At 41.0% G+C, this 23,158-nt stretch overlaps 1 protein-coding gene across 1 annotated transcript in view; it reads right to left on the reverse strand.

The window, feature by feature from the left end:
- Nucleotides 1-22,513, reverse strand: part of LOC107224692 (disks large 1 tumor suppressor protein) — a 308,249-nt gene extending 285,736 nt beyond the window's left edge. Inside the window, exons 1-2 of the mRNA XM_046733159.1 lie at nt 21,896-22,513; nt 5,953-6,084 (exon numbers count right to left, since the gene is read on the reverse strand). Coding sequence (XP_046589115.1) covers nt 5,953-6,084; nt 21,896-21,968 — 205 coding nt within the window. The 5' untranslated portion in view covers nt 21,969-22,513. The remainder of the gene's footprint in view (nt 1-5,952; nt 6,085-21,895) is intronic.
- Between the last annotated feature and the right edge of the window lie 645 nt (nt 22,514-23,158).

The raw sequence follows: 23,158 nt of genomic DNA on the forward strand, positions 1-23,158 counted from the left end.
GGGGGCTAAAGTGAGTAATTTGCATAAATAAACAGAAAATAAATTCCCCAAAGAGATGATAAGCTGCACGGTTCTTGTCGACTTTATATCCTATCCGAGACCTCGGGATCAGTGGCGGTGAGATGGGGATCAGACTATAAGAAATGCGCCTAAGCTAATAGCCAACTTTTGTATATTATTCCTCTTTCAGCTGAATGGAAATAATCGTGACGTACACGTTTTGGAACAAAAAACTTAAACCCTTGATGTAGTCGAAAGCTCGAATAAATTATTCATCATATCAGTGAATAGACGCATACCGAAAGTATAAGGAAAGTATAATAAAACGAACAGACACTGTTCGCCAATTTTTTTTTTTTTTTTTCTTTTTTTACAGATAATTTTCACTCATTCATTTAGTTTAGCATTAAATCTTTCACCCTCTCAAGCGATCTGTAATAATACGCCTGCACATAGTTATAATATAATTATATAGGTATAAGATATAATTTCTGTGAAAGGTATAAAATTATCCACCGAGAATCGTCAATTATCGCCAATCCGTGGAAAAAACAATAGCTTTGCGCACAGTCGAATACATCCGGAGAAAAATTTTTTCCCAATGAGAAAAGTCTGGCTCTGCGTATTGTTGTACGATTTATTGCGAAGCGAATTGCGTAACAGATAGGTATATACGTGTATACCTAGAAATATATAGATCGGTATATATTCGCGGACCGCCCAACTCATCCGTTTCAATCCAAGCGGAATGTACGGCGCTTTTATTTATTTATTTATTTTTCTGACCAACAACGTCGAATCGATTCGTCAAGACTCAAAGAGTGCAATTTTCACTCTGAAAAACTCGAAGTATGTACCTACTTTTAATCTCGCCAGGTCGGCAAATTCATCAAATATGTATAAATATATAAATATAAGCTCTAAAAGTCTTGATGTAAAATACATGTAGTTTTTATAACTAGTTATTTCGTTTTGTATGACTTTGGTATAAATTGAGGGACCGATTTGAAACTTGGCAGAGTTGTTGCTTATAATGATAGAATCAAACGCGGAAAATTTCAAAATTTTACCGCAATTTTATAATATAATTCTCTTTACGTATAAGCTTAATAGCATCACTTTTTCTAGACGTATATACAAGGGAACAATAATTATAACATTTTGAAATTTTCAGAGTTTGTTCCTATCATTATAAGCAATAACTCTGCCAAGCCTCAAATCGGTACCTCAATTTACACCAAAGTCATACAAAACAAAATAACTGGTTATAAAAACTACATTTATTTTACGTTTAAAACTTTTGAAGCTTAGAGGCACGTGTTCCAGTTGGTAGAGGCTTGAAACTTTACACAGATTTTTTTTTTTAATGATTTGAAACAGATCTGGGCGGGGATATCGCAATGGAAATTTTTTCGATCCCGAAATAGGGACGACCCTATTATATATCTATTAGGATTTTGCTCGAAAAAATAATTTGCGATTTCTCATCGTGGCACCCGCTGAAAAATTGATTTGGGTCGAAAGAAAGATTGACTTCAAAGATGAGCGTTTTACGATTAGCCACGATAGAAATTCGCAGATTGTTTTTTCGTGCAACACCCTAATACATAATTACATAACGTAGATCAATAATTTCATGCGTGCAAGTTTTCAAGCGAATCGAGATAACTGGTGGCATATAAATATTTGTCAGCTGGGCGATCTGAATCAAGCAGAGCGGAAGAGCATGCATCCGTAACATACGCGAGTGACGGAGGTGAAATATTTCGACAATATCTATCGAACGTGTTTTGATTTACATGTATATACGTATAGGTAAAGATACACAACTACAGATATGAAAATCTCACGATACAATTTATAAACATTCGTTTGATATAATGATAAAAGTTTTAATAATTTCGTAATTAAATCATGTTCTCCCTTCATCGAACGATACCCGTTAAAAAGAAAAAAATAAAAACGCTGTACGAGTGACGAGTATCGGTATAATTTTAGCAACGGTAGGTACTTTGAGATATCGAGAGATACAAGGGCAGCAGGCGATTGCGGCACGCCTGAAAGCTGCAAGCTGCAAGCTACGATCGTATACCTTGAGCGTGATCGATACATCGTGGTATTACAGATTAGATGTGCATGCACGTCGCGATTGTTGACACCGATAGCCCGCTAATGAATTCGCCTGCGACGACGAGGGTGTTACGAGGAAGATGGAAATTGGCAAGGAGGCCTTCGGTAACTGGTTCGTAATTGTAGCAGTTCAGTTCCCGGCGGGGGCTGTTAGGAGTTGTTGGCATTATACCGACGAACTCGGGATTTTCGTGTTACAGTGCTGCATCGTTCAGCCGAGACACACGGTAGCGGCAACAGTAAAATCAGGAGAAAACCACGCGCGTGTTACATCGCAAACAATACCCTGCCGTAGGAGCTTGTCCCAAAGCTTAACGGCTTGAAGATACTGCAAAACAGTGTTAATTTATTACGCGTGTGTGTGTAACGGCAAAGGCGGAAGGGATGTTCATTCACGCCGACTCAACGACAGGTCAGAGTTGGGAATTAATTTGTCGGAAAGATCGTTTCACTTGGGGGAATCCAACGGTCGACGAACGACGAACGACGAACGACGAAGACGAAGACGAGGCCTAATCCTGAGCTCTGAATTTTGAATGGTGCGGGTGTGATGTGCCAATTTATATCAGTTTAGCGCGACCAAGCGGCAAATGGCGTGGCTAAGTGGCTACACTATCTTCTCCCCCCCCCCCCCCCCCCACTCTCTTCCTTCCATCGTCTCTCGCCCTTGGTTTCTCGGGCACCGAATATCTTCCCTTCGACTCTGTATTACACCTTCCATCAAAGTCTCGTCCTGATAGATCTTATTCCCGATATAGCTGGCTGGTCAGGTTTCAAGGGGTCGGAAAAAAATCGACTCGGAGTGTTTTTTTATATCCTCTCAGCAAAGGATAATTGAAGATTGATCCGGGCTCGAAAGCAGGACCTACGACGGACTACAGCGACGGCTCTCATGCCTACTTGAAAGATCGTCTTTATAGCTATTTGTATATAACGGGATCTACCAAACGGAAGAGAATCTCCCTTGGACAAAGAATAGTTTCAATTGTTAGGTCCTCCAGATCTCAGATCTATTACCATCCAATGTCAAACTTCAACGAGCCAGTCCCTTGCATCCTTCCTCCCATCCATATTTTCATCTCTCAGATCATCTATCATTGGGCCAACATTGCCCAACATATAAATTCACTATTCTTCCCTTTTTCCTCTACGACTTATTACCGTATTCTCCATATAATTTACAATAAATTAATTATACAAGCACCCATTAAACTCCCGCAATATTAATTTCTTTCAGCCCTAGTCATTTCGTGCATTGGGATTAGTGAAACGTATGTGCGAACCCTAAAGTAGCCAAATAAACAACTTAGCTTCATCGAAATCTGTACACGATCTACCCCGTAAAACGGTTACGACGCATACGGATTGACGGGAAAATTGGCTTACTACAAAAAAAATCGTTAATGTTTCACGTAACTGTGGGGTTGGTTCAAGATCTGCGATGAATTGATCCAACGGGGTTCAAGCCGCACGGTACAAAGATTGAGACCTTTGGAACTGACCCAATTCGATAAGGTTCTGAAAATAATGGTACACAGTCCGAGCAGGCGATCGCTTATTATCAATCGATCTTCGGCTCGATCAGTTTATGAGAAAATGGATACCCATCGGATGGATTGTTCGAAGGCTAGCTTTACGTAAGATGAATTGCGAAGGTGAAAGGTGAGGATGAAAAAAGGGTTCGTCGAGTGTACTCGGATCAAAGTCAAAGATCAAAAGATCCGCCAGCCCTCCTCGACTCTGCTGTTTCTAATGCCACGCGCCGATCTTTCCCTCCTTTAAACAGCGCGTCGACGAAGAGGATATGAGCGAAAACACCGAGCAATCAATGTCACGGAGTATTATCTTCTCCATTATGTTGGAACGAGATGAAATGAACCGCGTTTGACGCCCACCCCATTTGACCTCTATCGCATCGAGACGGGCTTGGATGATGCGAAGTATGCGTGAACAAAGCCGTTAAAATTTACGTTCAATTTCGAAAGCGCAATTCTTAATTGCCATTACGGGGCACGTTGGACGAGCCGCCTCGTAACCGAATCGTTACGGAGCACGAACAGCAAAGAGCCGGGTATCAAAACGGGGTTAATTATCGGGTGAAAGTCGTTACCGTTTCCAATTTCGAGGAAAATTTATTAAATTTCCTATCCTTTCCTTTACTTTCTGTTTTTGTATTCTTGTTGGAAAAAAAAAAAAAATTTTTAAAAAACATCCACTCTCTACGTTTTCCCTTTCAGTAGCGGTGACAAAGCGGCCGAAAATCAATTTATCGAAAGGAGATGGAAAGAGAACGAAAAGGGGAAACGGATGGATGGCTGAGAGGAACGCTAAGGCTGATGCTGGTGGTTACTGCGATACACAACCGAAACGAAAACGGAAATATGTTACGAATACCTGAAATGTATTTAAGGGAGGGCTAAAAGTTAGAAAAAAATTTTTTTTTATCGAGTACCGAGGGGTGCGCCACACTTCTCATTGATGGTTATCGGGGAAGACTGCGAGCCGAATGAATAAGAACGAAAGAAGAAAGAAATGAGAGGGGAGAACTTGAAAGGGAGAATCGACAATGGTACCCGCGGTGGAAAATTAGGGAAACGACATCCGATACCCTCTGACCAAAGCAAGTGTCTTTTCTGATTCCTCGCGACCCTCTCCAGCATCCGTTAGAACTTTCTTTCTCTCACTCTTTCTTTCTTTTCGTTTCTCGTCGACGGTTCAAAGGAAGTTTTCCGATGAATAATATACACATGATCCGACACGTATAGTTGCGGAGTAACGAATTTTCGGAAGAAGAAAGGAAGAAAAATATTTAAAAAAAAAAGATACCGCAACTCCCAACGAATGATGGATTTGCACGCGCAGTTTCTTCAGCCGTCGGTTATTACTTGATTAGATTCATTTAGCGAGAAAAACGGAGGAACGCGGGAGAACGATATCACGCTCGGCTCTGAAATACGAACGAAGATATATAGAAGGAAGAATGAAGATAACGGGATTTTGGAGTATACGTATATGAGAATTGCCGCGAGGAAAAATAAATGACGAGCATATACTATTACAAAATAGAAAATCGAGAGGGAAACTCCGCGTCGCCGAGGGAAGATTTTTGACATTCTTTTATCGGTGTATATCTCGTTTTCTCCTCAGCTAGAAAGGCAGGTAAGCTGGTACCGAACCGCGAGTAGACGTAGAACAAGCTAAAATTGGATAAAAGGTTCACGTAACGAGATCCTGCCTGCCTGTCCTCTCGTCCTTTCTTCCAAGGAAGATTACTCGCCTCGTCATACGTATACACCGTACAAAGTAACGCTCTTCATGGGTTTACAAAAGTCGAAAGATACCGTTGACAAAAGGAACGTATAGGATCAATAACATTATCTCGAATACAAATGACGAAATATTATAATACCTAATTCACCACATCAACCTGGGGAATGAAACCTACAATCCAATTCTTCGCGAATATGAGAGATTCGCATCCCTCTCGTGTAATATCCTCAGAAAGAATAGGCGTTGTCGCTCGAATCGTATTGTACAATCCCGATTGCGATATGTTGTAGGAGTTATTTCTATGTAAATAAGATCGTTGAGAAAAATTGTTGGGCGTAACCTAGATCAGGGTAACGACGGCAATGCGTTAAGCAGTCGAAACGATCGCTCTGCAATAAAAAAAAAAAGCGACATCCAATTTCCTGGTGAGACTATTATTATCGCGGCTGAGAAAACGATGACGTTTTCAACGTGCTCGCTCTATCGAATGCGGTGTAAAATTCATCGCTACAGACGGTGATCGGGTAACGAAACGAGTAATTTTCAACTCACCAAGTAACGCCTGGAAGAGTCGACTCTTGAAGATTCTTATGACGCGCTCGATCGCTAGTCTCAGTTGTTTGTCCTGGGGTCGTGTAAGCTTGGCATGATAATCCTCAAGCAGCTCCAACGCCCTGTGCGCCTCTGTAACGAATGAGAAGAAAAAAAAAACGGTGGTTAAGCAGTGAAAATCCATGATCCATAGAACTAGCTGGGGAAATTGAAGGAGCGGTGCCACTCGGCTTGCGAATCCACGAGACAGCGGAATCTGACAGATATGGATTTTTAGCACGAGTTATTTATTACATGGGTAGGTGTGAGTTTATTATTCCAGGAACACGGCAACAACAATTGGCACATTTTTAGCACCCATCACGCTTTTATTTCTGTCTATAGCAATACCTCGGGTATTTTATTTTTCACCCGTTCACTCAGCAGCCGCTCGTGGATCAATTAAGCTCCCGTGGCCTGCGCGAGCGGCAAAGAACCGAGAGAACCTGCTCCTCCCCCCCGGTGGTTTCCGGAACGCAAAAAATATATGATAAACAAAAAAAAACACGCCGTTTCACTTTCGCAGTTACATAAAACATTCCCCGTGTCGTTACAACCATGTACACGTGGAGAGATTTTCAGTAAAAACGTATGAAACGTTCGTAATGTGTATCAACGAGACCCACCAGGTCCTCTCTCCGATGTACCGGCGAAATGAGACGAAAGGGATAGGAAAAAATTCAAATGATATCAGATGCGTTGCATACCTACCGAAGGAAAGAGAGGGAGAAAGATAGAGAGAAAGAGGATGATTGCATTTTTCTTTTTTGAATAATACCACTGCGGGTTTTCGAGCAGGTATTGATTACCCACCTTTTTAAATCCCATGCGCTCCTCGAACACAATGAAAAACGAAATGGGAACGGAAAGACCAATTACTTTTCTTCTGAGAACACCAAATTACTGGATAGTAATTAACCGTAAAATTAAAGCGGTTGTCCAAGTGGAACATCCCCTAGACTTGGAAGAGAGAGAGAGAGAAAGGAATGTTGGGTAATTGTTGTGTCGGAGTAATAAACCCCGCATCAACGAATACTGGGAGTTCCTGAAGAAGGCGGACAAACTAAAAGAGCGAGATACGGAATACAGCCTTCCGTACGTCCCTGTGTGTATGAATTTTTATACGGCTAATCAGAGGATTGAATACCGCCCCTGTTCTCTAACGTTAATACCTCTGCCTGATATCGCAAGGTTGGGTTTCGCTCATCGCCGCGTGTGTCTCAAATATTTCAACTAGGAACAACAGGAAGAAACATGGAAACAAAGGGACCGGAGCCTCTGTAATAATACTCGTATTCGAGTGTTCAACGAACAACATTTATCAAGAAATGATAATATTTTGACGCTTTCGGGTTACTTGTTGCCGGTGCGTTGTTGTATTGAAAAAAAAATAACCAAATAAAATTGAAAAATAACAAGAAACTTAAAACTCGCCACCGCGATAAATAATGTACGGGCGCCAAAAAAATTTTACTGTCACGATCAATAAATCATCCGCAGTTATAAAGTTTATATTCAGCTTTTACGCGTACGAAAATTTTTACACCCGAAGCATGGCTTCCGCAATACACACGAATGCGAATCTATCAATTTGCGAAATTGCGATCGTACAGAGTCTCAGGGGATATTGGCAACACCCTCGCACTCCAAAAAATATGAATTCATACAGGTATTCGGTATACGGATATCCGAACAGAATGTAGCTTCTATCGAGCTTGAATTCTAAAAGCTGCCGGATGATGAAAAAGTTTTCATCCGAAAATGACGAAAGCGGATTAATCAAATTCTATCCTTTCCCCGTGTCAATTTCACGTCGAATTCCAGAGTTCGTGGAACTGGATGACAGAGGGAGGGTGGTGGGTTGATTTAAAAGTCGCAGGAAGCAGCTTTCTCAGACGGCCAATCAAATCACGACAGTGCGCGATCTTTACCTTACACTCGCGTTATTACGCCTCTCCCAACATTATCATCACTATTTATCGCCCCGTCGTAAAAGTGTCATTCGTGATTCATTTGATCCGCCCACGTGAGCGCGAGACGGAAAGGATTTCCGAAAACGAATGCCCGTCTTGCGGCAAATGGCCTCGATCCACCATGCCTTATTTTCCCTTTTCAATCCACAGACACAGTCAGACACGTAGAAACGCAACCGAAACGTACATGGATCGACGTATATCTGCGCACACGGGGCAAAAACGCCTGCATCCTTCCAACCCAGACATTATTCTCCGTCGTATACCAACGTCTGTATCCATACGTTAAGACTCGCGTGTTCGAAGGTACGTATACGCGAAGACATCCACCCAGCGTGGTACCAACGGCAGGAATTATTGTAGGTACAAACTGCGGCCCTCCAAAGTAACGAAAACTCCTCCGAGCAACTTGTTTCGCATCGTTTACGATTTCCAATGACGATCCCCGCGAGTTTTTCTCGGGGAGTAAAACAACTTTCGGCAAATTGCTTTCGCCGAATACGCGGCCTCCGCCGCTTGTCTCCTCCATGCTTGAACAGTGCCCAGGGATATGGGTTAACATAATCTGCTACACTGCCGGCTCTTATCGTCATTGATTCTCTTACAGGTATGTATCGTATGCTGTTGTCTTTCGCTTTGCATCCCTCTCTGTTTATTTTCCTAACAAATGGCACAACACCAGGTTTCTCGAAATAAACTGATGAGTAAAGTTCCAGCTTCTCGCGTGCAGCGAAATGTGGCAAAGTCGTTCAATTTATCGTTAATACGTATATACGTAACGGGAATCCAGTTTCCTTCGACGACGGTAAAAAGAACGAATTTTCCTATTTTTCTTCTTCTCTGACTTATAGGAAGAGATTTTTCAACCGCAACCTAGACAAAAGTCCGTCTCGCTACCCGTGAGGAAAGAAAGAACCACTCAAGACTTGCGGGCTGATACTTCAGCCGGACATTGAACTCGACCAGTGTCAAATCACCCGCAAATTCCGGGATGGAGAAGAAGACAAAAAAACGGAGAAGAATAAGCGGAAGAAGCAGCCGCTGAGGCGAGCCGAAGAAAAGGTAAGAGCTACCGGACAAACCACCGAAAAGAACCCCGACACTTTTTGTTACGATTTCTCGTCAGGACTGGTGGGGAAAAAAAGAAAATGAGATACTTTTTGCTCTCACAATTTTTTCACTTATTTTATCAAGCTCTACAGGCATGTGTATTATACACGCGTATTTGTACACAACGTAACATAATGTATGGAAAAATCTATTACAGCCTAAACGCGAGAAAAACACGACGGAGTCTTTTTTTCTTCATCGTGCAAAGATCGAGATCCAACCCTAAACGCGAGACGAGAACAAAAAAAAAAAAAAATAAATAAATCTGTAGACAAGAAAAGCTTGTATAACCGAAAACAAGAATTCCGACGCGTAATCTATTTCCGGGCTAATATTGTTACAGAGGCTTTGAAAAGCATCTGCATGAAACTCGATAAACAGTTTCGGAGGGGTGAATGTGAGCGGTGATTTGGGGGGAAGGATTTCGAGGGAAGTTTTTCGGACGGGCGGAAAACAAGGAGCGAACAAATAACAGCGATTGCATCGCGTCGCTGGAACGCCGCGTCGGTTTTTCGGCGATTTGCCGGACTGGCGAATGAATCTCCGGATAAGAAAGAACGGAAAGAGAAACAGGAAAACAAGGGAGGGAAAAAAATTCTCTTACACGCGGTTACATCCTCTCGTCCGACGGTCATGCCGTTTCCTTCTTCTTCCTTCCTCCTTCCTCGGATCCCGCTATACCCTTCGGCCTAAGGTCTTGCACCATTTTCCCGGATATCCCGTGGGACATTTACACGTCGCTTTATGGCTTCCCGAACCGGTATTATTCCTCGGATTGCCCCAGAATCGAACCAGTGTATTACCAGAGTCGTTTGTACGTAACCGACAGCCGCAGCAGCCTCGCAGGCTCTTTGAATAATGACTTTTCTCTCTCTCTCTCTCTCTCTCTCTCATTTTCATTTTGTAGTCGTTACTGGACTGCCAATTTTTTCGTAATCTTCACGTTTCAAAATCATCTTCGACCCAACAACATTGTCGTGAATTATTTTAAATCAATGACCGGAAAATCACGTCGACATACATTTGCTGGATATAAGAAGTCCGATATACGTACAAACTAACTGCATTAAAGTGACGAGGAACAAATTTTTCAAATCAATAAGCTCGCGCCCCAAATTGACCTAAACTTCTTTTTAATTTTGTCAATGTGAACAAATCGACACAACTTAAAGGAATATCTTAGACACGTATTAATTCGCGAAGCCAACAAACGTAATTTCGTTCTTCTTCCGCGAGTAAGGTACATAAATAATTCGCCAAATTTTACGCCTAGCCTTGTAAAAGGAGTCGATGTATAAAATTTTCTGGATTTATATTTACAACGAAGTGAGAGTACGTAGCCACATTTAGGGGTGCGTACGCGTCGTTAACGCCCGTTCAAGCGTTTAAGACGTAATAGACACGGGCCAACTTTCATCCCGCGTAACATCTGCGCCGCTTTACATCAAGTCTAGGTTGAGAGAAGGCTGAAAATTGTACCCCTCGGAGTTTCCGTTGCTGCTACTACCGCCGCTAGGCAGGTTGCTTGGCAAGGCTATAATAAGGGGTCCCCGTATCCAGTTGATGATAACTGCCAGGAAAGTGTTGCCACTACTAGACAGCGGGAGCTGCTTTAACGTTAAATACGACGTTATAACTTAGCAGGCTTGACGCTTGACTTGATAAACAATTCCGCCTTGGACTTGTTCGTAGAGACAGATGCTTGTTTTTTCCCTACGAGTCAACGGCGGAAGGAACGAACCTCGATTGCTGCAAATTTTTAGATCAATGAGAATCGAATGATTTTAAATAAGCAGACAGCACGTTTCACGCTTAGCATCAAGAAAGAACTTGTAGTTTACAGTTTCTGCATTTTCAAACACTGTATCCTCAGGACGTCAGGATACTCGTGATTTCTTGCAATTTTGCTACTTTTGAAGAAAACGTATAATCGCTGCATGAAATCACAAAGAATTGTGAAAAACATTGTCAATTAACATTATAATTTACTTCTGAAAATACATAATTTACGAATTTTTATCAAACCAAGATTTTTTTTATTCCTCGAATATGTAACATTCACTGCACGGAAGTAGATTTGTTCAAATGTCAATAAAGATCTGATCGAAGATATTACCTTATACGGTAAGAGTCTTGAAAAGAAAAAGTTCGTAATCTGGTATAGCGTGATTGAATGGATCGAGGTTTTTCTCATGCTACGATTGTTCTCGCTGGTAAAAGAAGCGATGTAAAAAAACAAAAAAAAAAAAAAAACGCAGCCCATAAATATAAGCTTTGTGCGAAATTTCCGTTTCTCCGGCAGTGTTGGAATTTCTACACGCGAATCGGCTGGTAATCCGCGAATAAAAGGAAAGAGACGGAGAAGAAAAAGAAAGGGAAGAAGAAGAAGAGAGCGAAGAGCGAAATCCTTCCTCAGACCTTCGCGCGCGGCGATCAAAACCCAGCGAAATTTATACAGCAAGCGGTTAGCCCTCGTTAGGGTTAATTTTAATTTGCGGTTTCTTACAGCAGTGATTCCTCGAGTTTTTGAATCGCCGGCCAGCCGACTGACAGCAGACTCTTGCCGACGGGTCGTTTAGCCTCAAAATTTCCCAAATGACTTTCGCCTCTCCGATAGTTTAGCACCAAGGTATTAGTCGGCCTCCCGTCACTTAACGAATCGCTCGCGAGACTGATTAACGAGACGTGCGAAATTAATCTTCCAGCTCAACCGTCGATCGGTGTTGAAATTTGAATCGTATTCGACTTGGAACGAACACCAGCTTGCGATTCTACGATTATCCCACGATAAGCTAGGTTCAAGAGAGCTTGCAAATCTTATCTAGAAATGGATCATCCAAATTTCTACAGGCATGCACGCATTTTATAATAATATATACATTTTCTGGCAGAAGTTAAGTGCAAGAAAAAATTTGCAAAATCATTCAACAGATTATACAGGCTTGCGCTGATTTTTCCTGCGCAACATTGAATAGTAATTTCGGTAGGTACTAGGTACAAATGTATGAAAAACATATTTACAAAATTCTATCACGTAAATTTTTTGAGAATTTTTTTCTCTCTTTCTAGAATTGACTTCTAATTTCTGCGTCAAATATATGTGTTAACGATGTGTTGATATTTAAATATTCATCTACCCTGAATAGTTGTTGTTTCTGTCAAACAAAAAAAAACAAACTGTCAATATACCTAAATACCCAAAAAAAGCATTATTACTTAAGGGGGTAATGAAAAGTTATATTTCGCAGTCCTCTGTTATTTATCTAATCAGGTTTTTGAGTATAGCTGACGAGCGATTCCTTTTATAATTATGTGTCTCACGTTACAAAGATAACATATCGTACACCCAACGCAGAGAATAAATTATTATTATCAACGATTACAAAAACTTGCACACCCACGTTTGTATTATCAGTCAAGTTCGCCGGAGTAAATTGTCTCCCGTAATCGATAAGCCTAATTTAATTTCTGTTACCATCGGATGAGCCGGGGATCAAAATCTAGACGTGACAGTGCACGTCGCGCTCGTTTGATAACAAGATAATAATTTCAAGGCTTCTCTCGCATAAAGCTTACGCCACGGGTGAATAGACAGGGTAATCATTCATCCGAATAAAGTGATTTATTTTTGTATACACAGAAAGGAAAAAAAAAAAAAATAATAAGGAAACTAAAAGAAAGATCAATGTAGCGAACACTAACTACAGAATTTCGTTTCTACTCAATGCGGTTGATCATAGAGATTCATTGGTCCGTTGTCAATAGGAATTTTTTGAAATTGATATTGTAATAGAGGGTAAAAAATGGGCGAAAAAATCGAGACGTCTAGTCTGGATGTTCATCGCGCAGTCTGCGGAGCTACTTGATAAATTTAAACTCCCCTGGCGCTTTCTGTGCTTTGGCTGAAATGGATTTTCATGGTCGTCAATGTTCCCCGGTTGGCTAGCTCTAAATCGCCGCTACGACCTCCTCGATACACGGACGTAGCCAGCACGCGAATGTATCACAATTTATGACGACGAGAGAGGGTTGAAAGAAAAAGGTGGAGAAAAAAAGAGAATTAAGAAGCCGAGCGAGCCGAGAGATTAATGTTCGAGGCTTTGCCAAAGCTTGATTTATTCATCGTGTTACCGCACGCGCCTCGAGTGCAACGGCAGCGATGTTATTCGTTAATCAACGCACATGCAACGACTTCGTTTTCTTCACCTCCCGAATGCAGACGCGTAGCGGTGGTTGCAGAGCAGCCGTTTCAAAGGTTTCATTAATAACTTCATGGCCATAGAAATGAGATGCGTCGAATCACGACACGCCTTCGATTATAATGACTAATTAAACATCACTCGTAATTCAATGACCTTTCAATAACACTTGTACCAATGCATGCAATAAACGTAATATTCGCCAAGATATTATTATCGAGCAATTCATGCATTATTAACACACCCTTTTAGAGACAATTTTTTATTATTCTCAAGCCAGCTGCGTGGTGGCTTTGAGCACACACTTCGAATTTCTCATGTTAGCTAAGGCTTGCCTGGAGTGCCTACTGCTATCGGGTAACATTTGATAACGTTTCTCCGAATGGCCACTGTGTCGCCCCATCTGTTGTCAAGGGTTACCACTTTCTCTTCGGTGAGCTGAAAACGAGCTCCGTCCACCGGCAATGCGTCGCAACTGTTTCCACTTCGACGACGCTCAACCTGGCAACTCGCCAGGCCTTCCGTCGCCCTGCAACTTTCGACAGAGACACGTTTAAATCGCCGACGATGAGAGCCACGAAGCCCTGCCGGGCCACCTAACGGCCGTTTTCCGCAACAAGTCCAAACAACAGCGCCTCCTATCTCGCATCCTTGTGTTCGGGACCTGGAAGGAGAAGAACGCTTCTAACATCGCCACTTCTTGTTCAAATGCCGCTTCGACTTCACGTGGTTTCTTGTGTGGAAAATTTATGGTTGTTCTGTGCTTCAGCATATTACGTTGATTGCGATATCTTCTCTTTATCTGTTTTCTTGTGTCTGATAACCGTTTATCTTATTTCGTAAGTAAGCTTTCGTTATCGCACGACTTCCCGAGTTACAAATTCCAATTTTTGAAGATGAGACAAGCTCCTTTTCATTATTTCTACGTTGTACACTCCACTTTCTGAATTGGGTGTGTGAACAACGTCGGATCTTATTTTGTCTCTCTACCGTTCCGTTCACGTTTTGCTAATGAGTGCTCGTATCGCCTGTTTGTCGTTTGTAATTAATTATTGTTCGAGTTTTATTCGTTAAGAGATGAGCGTTATTTATCGCGCGTTGCACCATCCATTTTTGTGTTTCTCCAGCTTCCAGCGTAGGTACTGCGGCATATTGCGTCATTAGTGCTTTCTCGTTTTATGGTACGATTAATAGTTAAATATCGTTTATCTGCTTTAATAATTCGATACAAAATACGAAGATCCTTTCTTTTTCATTATAATGTCTTGTTTTATGAATTGTCATCGCGTTCGTTATATAAGGTTAGGTAGAATCCTTACAACTAACAATCTTGTCGATTAAATTTCGTTTCCATGGCATTTACTGCAGCAAGCAGCTAAAATTTACTTCTTTTTCTTCTTTTTCTTTTGTATTCCTCCATTTTTTGTTTAATCTCTTATTTTGTTTTTTATTACCGTTGAGCTCTGATTCACCGTGGAGTTCGCGCGGCCGTTAGAAAATAGATTGAGAGATATAAAAATTTGCCAGATCTCGCGCATCGAGCAAAGCTGGAATTGAAAAAATCGTCGTGGATATAAAGAAAAATTGACATTCATGTAATCGCGCGCCTTCCTCTCACCGCGTGGCAGGAATGAAACCGTACCTCCACCGTCATTCGTTGTCCTTATTTCTCTACTTCAGCCCATCCTTTTTGTCTTCGTAACTTTATACAGCTCTAGCAATTCCAAGGGGACCGGAATTCGGACGTTGAGCGATTTTCAAGGGTGAGAAAGGCCTCCTCGACGTTCTCTCCAGCACTGTGGCCGGAATACCGAAAGATAAATACAAAACGTCCTGAGACGGCGAAAGTCTTTATTTGACCAAGCGAACCAACAACCTCTGCATTGAGAAAAGTAGAAAATTCTTTCGCAGGTATTATATCAAATATTCAAATTATGCAGTAGAAACAATTGGCTACTCCGAAATCACATGCGATGTGCTTCCATAAACATTTCACAACGATTTTATTTTCATATTCGTTCTTTCGTTGTTGTTTTTTTTTTTTTTTCCTATTTACTATAACATTTTCACCCCAAAGGCGAATGCGAGATTATCGTCGTTGGATACGTGCAGCAGATAAGTGAAGAGGAAATAAATGCGCAGAGATTGTAATCGGCGGAATTGAATTGGAGTGGATTAGTGAAAATCACCCCTGCCCAGTCACATTATCCAAGTAAGACGAAACGAGGTCCGGTCAAAAGAGATCGATTACCTCGACCTAAAAAAGGAGAGCTACAAGCTTGCAGGAGATATCATTGTTGAGGGAATTCCGTTCAGTTCGAACGCCCTCCTGAAGAAAATCGAATTACTATTATCCTAATTTCACTGCCCTACAATTCCACACAGAGTGATTATACTTATTCTTTTCAACTAACTACGCGTAGGTAAATTAAAACAGATTTTCTCGTTTGTTCTGCAAGCATCAGTATTACCGAATTTGAAGATGCAAACTCTGCCGACTTAATATTTCGATCGTGATGATCGGAAACTACATAATTTTCATTTCTATTCCGTGCAATAATGTTTCCCACATTGTATAATAATTTCCCTATTTGTTAGTTTTTTTAATCGGGATTTTTGCGAGTTCAACGGTAGGTTAATAATTGTTTTCACGCGGTAAATTGTACCGGAAATTGGACACATCGCGGCTTCTATGTCACCCGTACATAAAGTTGGAAGGAAGTCGAACAGCTGAGATGTGGGGGAGAAATTTTTACCCTCCAATAACGCTCGATAAAAGTATAATTCAGTCGATAAAGATCGCGATCGCTGCCGGTAAAATGGCGTAAAAAGTTTCCTCTGCTTATAGATCAGCCAATCACAAAGAAGATTTTATATGCCGTTGCGGGTGCATGTCGGCTACCTTGGTATAAACCTCTACCTTATACGTCTACACCGATATTATACGGTGAAAGTTTTCGAGTCGTATAATAAACCCCGGAGCTATATTTACGCATAATAACACATCCGTATAACACGATGGAACAGTAGCGACTCCCTTTATAGCGTGTATAAGATACTCGTATATGTATGAGTTTGCATGTATATCGCTTTGTTATAGAGGTACATTGTATTTCGTATCACCATTATACATACGAGTATGAAAATTTATCCCGATTTGGAAAACACATGCCTACACGTACGTGCATGAACGGAAATACAAGTGCAGTTACAGGGAAATATTACACGATAGCGGGCGTAAAATCATCCTGCAATATATGTGTATATTCGGGCATGATTCAAAAAAATTCATTGTTTTTTTTTCCAAATCATACCTTCGATTGTTGTAGGGAGAGGAAATAAGACGCCTGTCAAAATTTGAGCCCTCAATATTAATATTTAGCGGTTCCTGAACGCCATTTTTCATTTTCCATTTGATTAACAAGCGAAAATAATTTTACTTTTATTCTGAATTTTGTAGCTCAGTAACGGGGCAATGTACGTTAATGTCCGTTACACGTTTTTGGAGGGAATTAAATGCTCTACAAAAAAAAAGTATCTTCCAATTTTTTTATAACTCAACTCTTTGAAAAGTTATTCAAGATTAAAGTTGAAATCATGTGAAAATTCACTTTTTTCGAGATTGACAGTGAAAATATTAGACTTATCACTAAATATTGTAGTTTTCCTTTGAAAAGCAATTACAACCGCTGTAAAATCATGTCGTTTAATTAATTTACAACTTGAGCAAATTTATTTTGTAATTGTTACAAGTAACAATACGTAATAAACAAACAAATGTAGGTACATCTGTTATTACACGTGGCGTTAGTTTGTCGTTTAATCAAGGCGGAGTTGCGAGAGTGTGTCTAAAACGCGCTGTCGGGAAAAGTAGAAAGGAGTGTGATGAAAATCGTTGAAATTTCCTCGCAAATGCACACCCATTTACACAACATGCGACTGTGCGAATGTGGGTTCTGAAAAATCGCGTGGGATCCGGTCGTAAAACCATACATACACCTATATCCGTCAATAAAAAGACGAGCATCTACGTGATACTTTTTCCGTTCGGTAGGAAAAGCCTCCGGACCTCGGAGATCACCGGGGAGAATAAAGAGGGCTAAAGGTCTCTGGAACTAGTCGCCCCTCCTCTTCCAACTCTTTCACTTTATTCCCCTTTTTCGTTTTCTTCCTACGATGGCTGCGCTCCTCTTTCTACGAACGAGCGAACGAACGTCGGTACGAACATTCGTAGCCTTCTTACGAAACCTTATTTACAGGTGTATGTGAGATACACGTACGTTCGTACGTACTTGCGTATCCGTACATGACGTATATTTAGACAAATGAGTTGACTCTCGACGTTCCAAATCCCTGAAAGATTACAACAAACTTTTGAAAGAGGCAACGCGTATTGTCGGTGCATATCCACAACGATATGGAACACTACGTAAGGATTACGCATACGTGCAGTGCGTGAAGAGAAAAATATCGCGGCATTTTCTTTAACGACTTCATAATATGTTGGTACATAATTACGTATAGACATAGATTTCAGGTGGGTATATTAATATCTGAAAGATAAGAACAAACAAATAAATAAAACTAAAAAGGTAAATGCTAGTAGCGCGGTAAGGAAAGAGAAAAATAAACTACGCGTAATAATGGTATAACATACAATAATTCAGATCACGAGAAGAAGAAGAAGAAGAAGAAGAAGAAGAAGAAGAAGAAGAAGAAGATTCTTGGATTCGACAAATCATGAATTCGCAGATTGCCAATTTTATTTCATGAAATTCCCGATGCGCGAATAGTTATGTGTCGCGAATTTTTAATTCAAACGGAGAGGAGTGAGAATAAAGCAAAAAAAATAAGAAATAAGAAAGGGGATTGAAAGGGGAAAAATAAAATATGAAACAACACTGAGACATAATTTGGGGGGGAAGTTTTCACCGCTGCAATGCAGAGTTCCGTAAATTTCGTATTCGTAAGGCAATATTCGCACTTCGTCGGACGTATATAGCATGCTCAAGACGAAGGATGCGCATTTTGTATTCAGAAGCGAACATTGTTGCGGTCTTGCGGTATTACGTAGGTATGTGTGTGATGTTGTACAGAGCGAACGCACACACGCCGACTATCAACCTAGCGAAACTTTCTCCTTACTAAAACTCGCGATACCCTTTGGAAAATTTCAGGCGAATTTATCTACACTATAACCCGAGCAGCCATTCTACCTTTCGACACCGCAGGTAGGGAAGACTGTCACTTATCAGTTGATACGCCATTGTATCGTATCTTGTACCCTCGGCGTGAGGCCCAGTTTTTGTCTTCCTTCCGACGTCAATTTTTTTTATTCTCTTTTGTCCGCAGTCGTTCATCGCAAAACTGATAAGCCTGAAATTGACGAGCGAAGAGCGGTATTACACCTACTTGAGAGGAGGAAGAAAGATCGTGGTGGAAAAAGACGGAGCGAGAGAGAAAGAGATTCTCGAGAATACTGTAGGTATCAGTTTTGATTTTGCGAATTTTTCATTACTTTTTTTAATGTGTATTCGTCACATTGATATCGTGATTTCAATGACACCTGGATCTTTACCTATATTATAAACGCAATACAATGATGTATGATATACGTAACGCTTATTGTTATGGGTAGGTATAATTAGACGTCGGTTGGTACGCAGTTTGAATAGCAGACTCTATGGGGTTTGTTTCGGGTTTCAGAATGAACTTTTGAAACATTTAGAAATTGCGGACAATTGTTTTCTCCCTAATTCGCAAAAAGCCCGTGATTTAATTACGCGCTGTTTTAAATACAAGGGTTTTTCACGCTGCTGCGAACGACAGTTTTGAACCTATATCATCGTATTGAAGTTAGTAACGTTACCGTAACGTTTCATGCTGCGGAAAAACCGGTATTTCGGAATTCTGGAATTATCTGAATTTCGGTAAACCTTAATAAAACAAAAAACACTCATATTTAGAAATCTTTGTTCCTTAAAAATCATAATAAAACAAAGAGAACAGTGATTTTTCCCCAATGTTTCGTTACGATAACGTTAATAATTTCTACCCAATTCTATATCAGCTGCATACACAAATTTCGTTACGTACCTACATGCGTGTAATAAGACAGTAATAATACCAGTACATAAATTTTACTTTACAATTAGAGAACCATCATATAGCGAAAAAATTTGTTGTATGTACTAAATTTGACCAGTAGAAATGTTTTTTACGTTTAAAGAAACGTCGCTGCATTAACAGAGTAATTATAACATATCACATCAATAATTTGGGTTACGGACTAAAACCACATTTATTTAAATCGATAAAAGATTCCTTTCACCATGTTTCGTAATTTCAACGAATTTCTATTTGTTTATACGTCAGGATCCGTAGGGAAATTTCATCCGTGTAAGCAGAGTGAATAATAAACATGGTCACGTACGAATTATGGGCTATAGATACACTTGTAAGTTCATTTACGTCGCTTGCACAATTTTCTCTCAACTTTATTAGATCTTCGTCAGTATTTGTATCGCATTCTAGATAAGGGGGACTGTCAGGATTTCGCGGCTGTAATACGGTACAAGAAAAAAGTCCGTAGCGAGATTGAAGCATGCAAGATCTACGAATCTTACGACAATTTTTTGCCATCTACAGTCCTTGGGTACCATTTATTTTTATTTTTATATCATGATATCCTACAATAACGAGCAAGGAATTTTTTAACGTACCACAGAAGTGAAAAATCTACCAAGTATATTGCGTATCTGTCGCAACTCTGAAACAACGGATTTCATTAACTATCCGCGTATAAATCCACCATCGGCGAATATTCCATGAGTTATAACCTTAGAATGGCATTTAGATGCAGAATTAACGGGTTTAACTGCTACGTAATGTAAAGCCTAGCATTATCTCTCAACAAATACGTTTCGCGACGGTATAAATATATGTATATAATAGGTTATACACACGCATATATTCTCAATTCTAATCTAAATCCTAACCCCGATTCGTCAGCTTCCGAAGCTACCCAAAACGTTGGATGCATTTAACGATTGCTATTACGAATAATGCTTTTCACTCATTAGCGGCAGGATGAAGTGTAATAATTCGACGGTAGCAATTGCGCCTTAAATTCACTGAGAAAGGTGAGAACTGAGGAATAAAAATATCGAGCAACTTCTTTAACAGTAAATACCAAAAATAATTAACAAGTAGGTGATTAGGAATTGATTTACAAACTATCAACAATTACGATAATTCTACGTGAAGCTCTAGCCTGCGTACCGAAGACACGTAATGAGAATTTCATATCCGTGGTTCGACTCATAGAATTTAGATAATACTAGCCTAAAAAAGTGCTGTACAAATTTCGGCCTGATCGATTCAAAGATTTTTTACTAATCCTAAATGTGAGAGCACAAATATTTTAAATTCATTGGCATCTATTTCCCGTTTCTGTTCAAAAAATTGCTATGAAATACGTCATAATGAAACTTTCGATCAGAAGTGAAATAGCGAAGAAGAATAAATTATCATAAGCACTGAAAAATAGTAAAACAACTGATTAAAAAATCAAAAGGTTGTGGAAAAAAAAAGAAAAGAAAAAAAAGAAGCAAATTCATCGAAGAGTTTCGAGCGACGTCGACGAGCGAAAAAGCGCGCGTTGCGTCCGACCTTCCCCGACGTCACGTCACGTCACGGGTCGCGAGTCAGAGCTGCGTATAACAGTAGTGCAGGTCGGCGTTGAGTCGGGCGTCGACAGGGTGGACGGACCGCGACTGCATCCGACTTTCGAACCGTGACACGTCGAACCGAGGGTGGGAGACGTGCAGGAGATGCGACGGTGCTCGACAACTTTACGCGAGGCGGGGTGGAAGAAGAGAATCGAACGGAATGTTTGGTTGTAGGGCAGACGTGCGAACTCGTTTTTTTTTTTTTTTTTTTACTTTTTTTCCCCCATTAACCATTCAGCCCTGAAAGAATGTTTTTATTCAATGGATAGGAGTGAAACGAACGTCTGCGGTATAAAAATTATACAGCTAAGAAAAAACAAAAAAAAAAAACAATTAGGTTATCAAACACCAAAATTCAGGGAAAAAATAGGGACAGCAAAAAAAAATTTTTTTCATGCTGAGCGGTGTGGTATTTTTTCGACAAACTTTGTACATTGAAAAAGAAATCGAATTTTTCATCTAAATATTGCTTTTTTGAGTCATACGTGAAAATGTCGATGAAATAAATAAATAGAGTCGAATTCGAAAAAGTAAGCTTACTCCTAGGATCGTCGACATCAAATCTTACTACGACCAATCGAATATCAAAAGCAGAAAAACCGCTGTTGACCAGTGTTATTCATTCATAGCGGTGAAAGTTGGAAGGGAAGTCGACTTGCGAAGGATCGTGAAAAAGAAAAATGAAAATAATATCCTCTGTCTTCGGTTGATTAAGAATTTATAACCAAAAAATATGTACGTGAAATGAAATATTTTGAGGAACAAAAAAAGAAAGTCGACGCATCGTCCTTTTCGCGATGCGTCTAATTCTTCTTACGAAACTAACGCAGGCGGGATAGGTTTAGTCGTGACTGTCGGGATTTTCTTCGGATGCATAATTAACAGGACTTACGGTATCGTTCCAGGTAGAGAACGGTTGGTAAATAACAGCACATGCCATTGTCCGCGTGAACGTGGGCGTACATGTTGTACGAAAAATCGAGCCGGGTAATCCTTTTTCAAAAAGCCTGCACACTACACGCACTTGATGAAAAACTGGCAAACTCGCGGTTTCACTTCACTCGCGTTTCGCATACTTATCGTTAGTACTCGGACACCTCGACTCAATCGCTATCGATCACGTGTTCGACGATAATCCGTCACTTTAAAATCACTCGGAGGAGATTCGAAGCGTAAGTATCGCGAAAATAGGAAACAATAACTACACACGACGATCTTTCTCAACGGCCGAGCGAACACTGAGAGTTAAACTCGGAAGAGACCGATCAGTGTTTGGCCTTGTTCGAACTCATCGCGATCAACAAATCCTCAGCGTCGTTGGTTACTCGGACTCGTTCGCATACTTCGCAGTAAGTACGAAGCGAGTCGCGGCACACGATTAGGCACAAAACCGAATCGCAGTGTCAGGCTGTTATTCCACTGGCATCTGATAATTCCACACCAACAACATTTGAGAAAGCAGCCCGAGACTTTCGTCAATTACAATTAGCTAATGAATTACTCCTCGCCTCCGACCCTTAATCGAAATGAAAGATCGAGGCTCGTTCAGCACGACAGGTAAACACAACTGCTCGCAAGCCCTCGACCACTACGGCACAACAAAGCCACTCTGATCAAGGTGAGACGAGGTGTGTGGATCAAAGCAGAGAACAGGAAACGTCGACCGAACTGTTTTGGCAACACGGAATAAAGGTAGGAGAAAGGAGCTACGCGACACGGGAATTCACGCCTCTCGCTTGCAGCCACGGTCTCTGTCTCTCGAGGATTGAACTTTGCTTTTCGTTTCGTCTATCAACCATTCGTAAAAGTTTACTCTTTCAGCCGAGCGAGAGAAGAAGCGTCTCAACGCAATTGCGCCGGCGACGGCTCCGGTTTTTCAGCTTTCTCTCCGTTTTCCATGCAACTTGCACCGCTGCGGGAAAACTCCGATTCCGACCGCATTCCCCCGGGGGTGAAGGGCGGTAATCGGGGGATCGGGAAGAGCAGCTACACACGACCGCACCGCGTGGCCCTCGACCGCTGACTGGCAGAGCTCCACCCCCTTACAAGACTCGAACCCCGAAACCCACGCCGCCACCTGCCCCATCCCGAACCCGCCGTCGCCACCCTTCTGCCCTTCTTCCGCAGCTTCCGCAGCTTCCGCCCCTTCCGCCCC

The sequence above is a fragment of the Neodiprion lecontei genome, chromosome 1, assembly GCF_021901455.1.
Source record: "Neodiprion lecontei isolate iyNeoLeco1 chromosome 1, iyNeoLeco1.1, whole genome shotgun sequence".
NCBI classification, from domain to species: domain Eukaryota; kingdom Metazoa; phylum Arthropoda; class Insecta; order Hymenoptera; family Diprionidae; genus Neodiprion; species Neodiprion lecontei.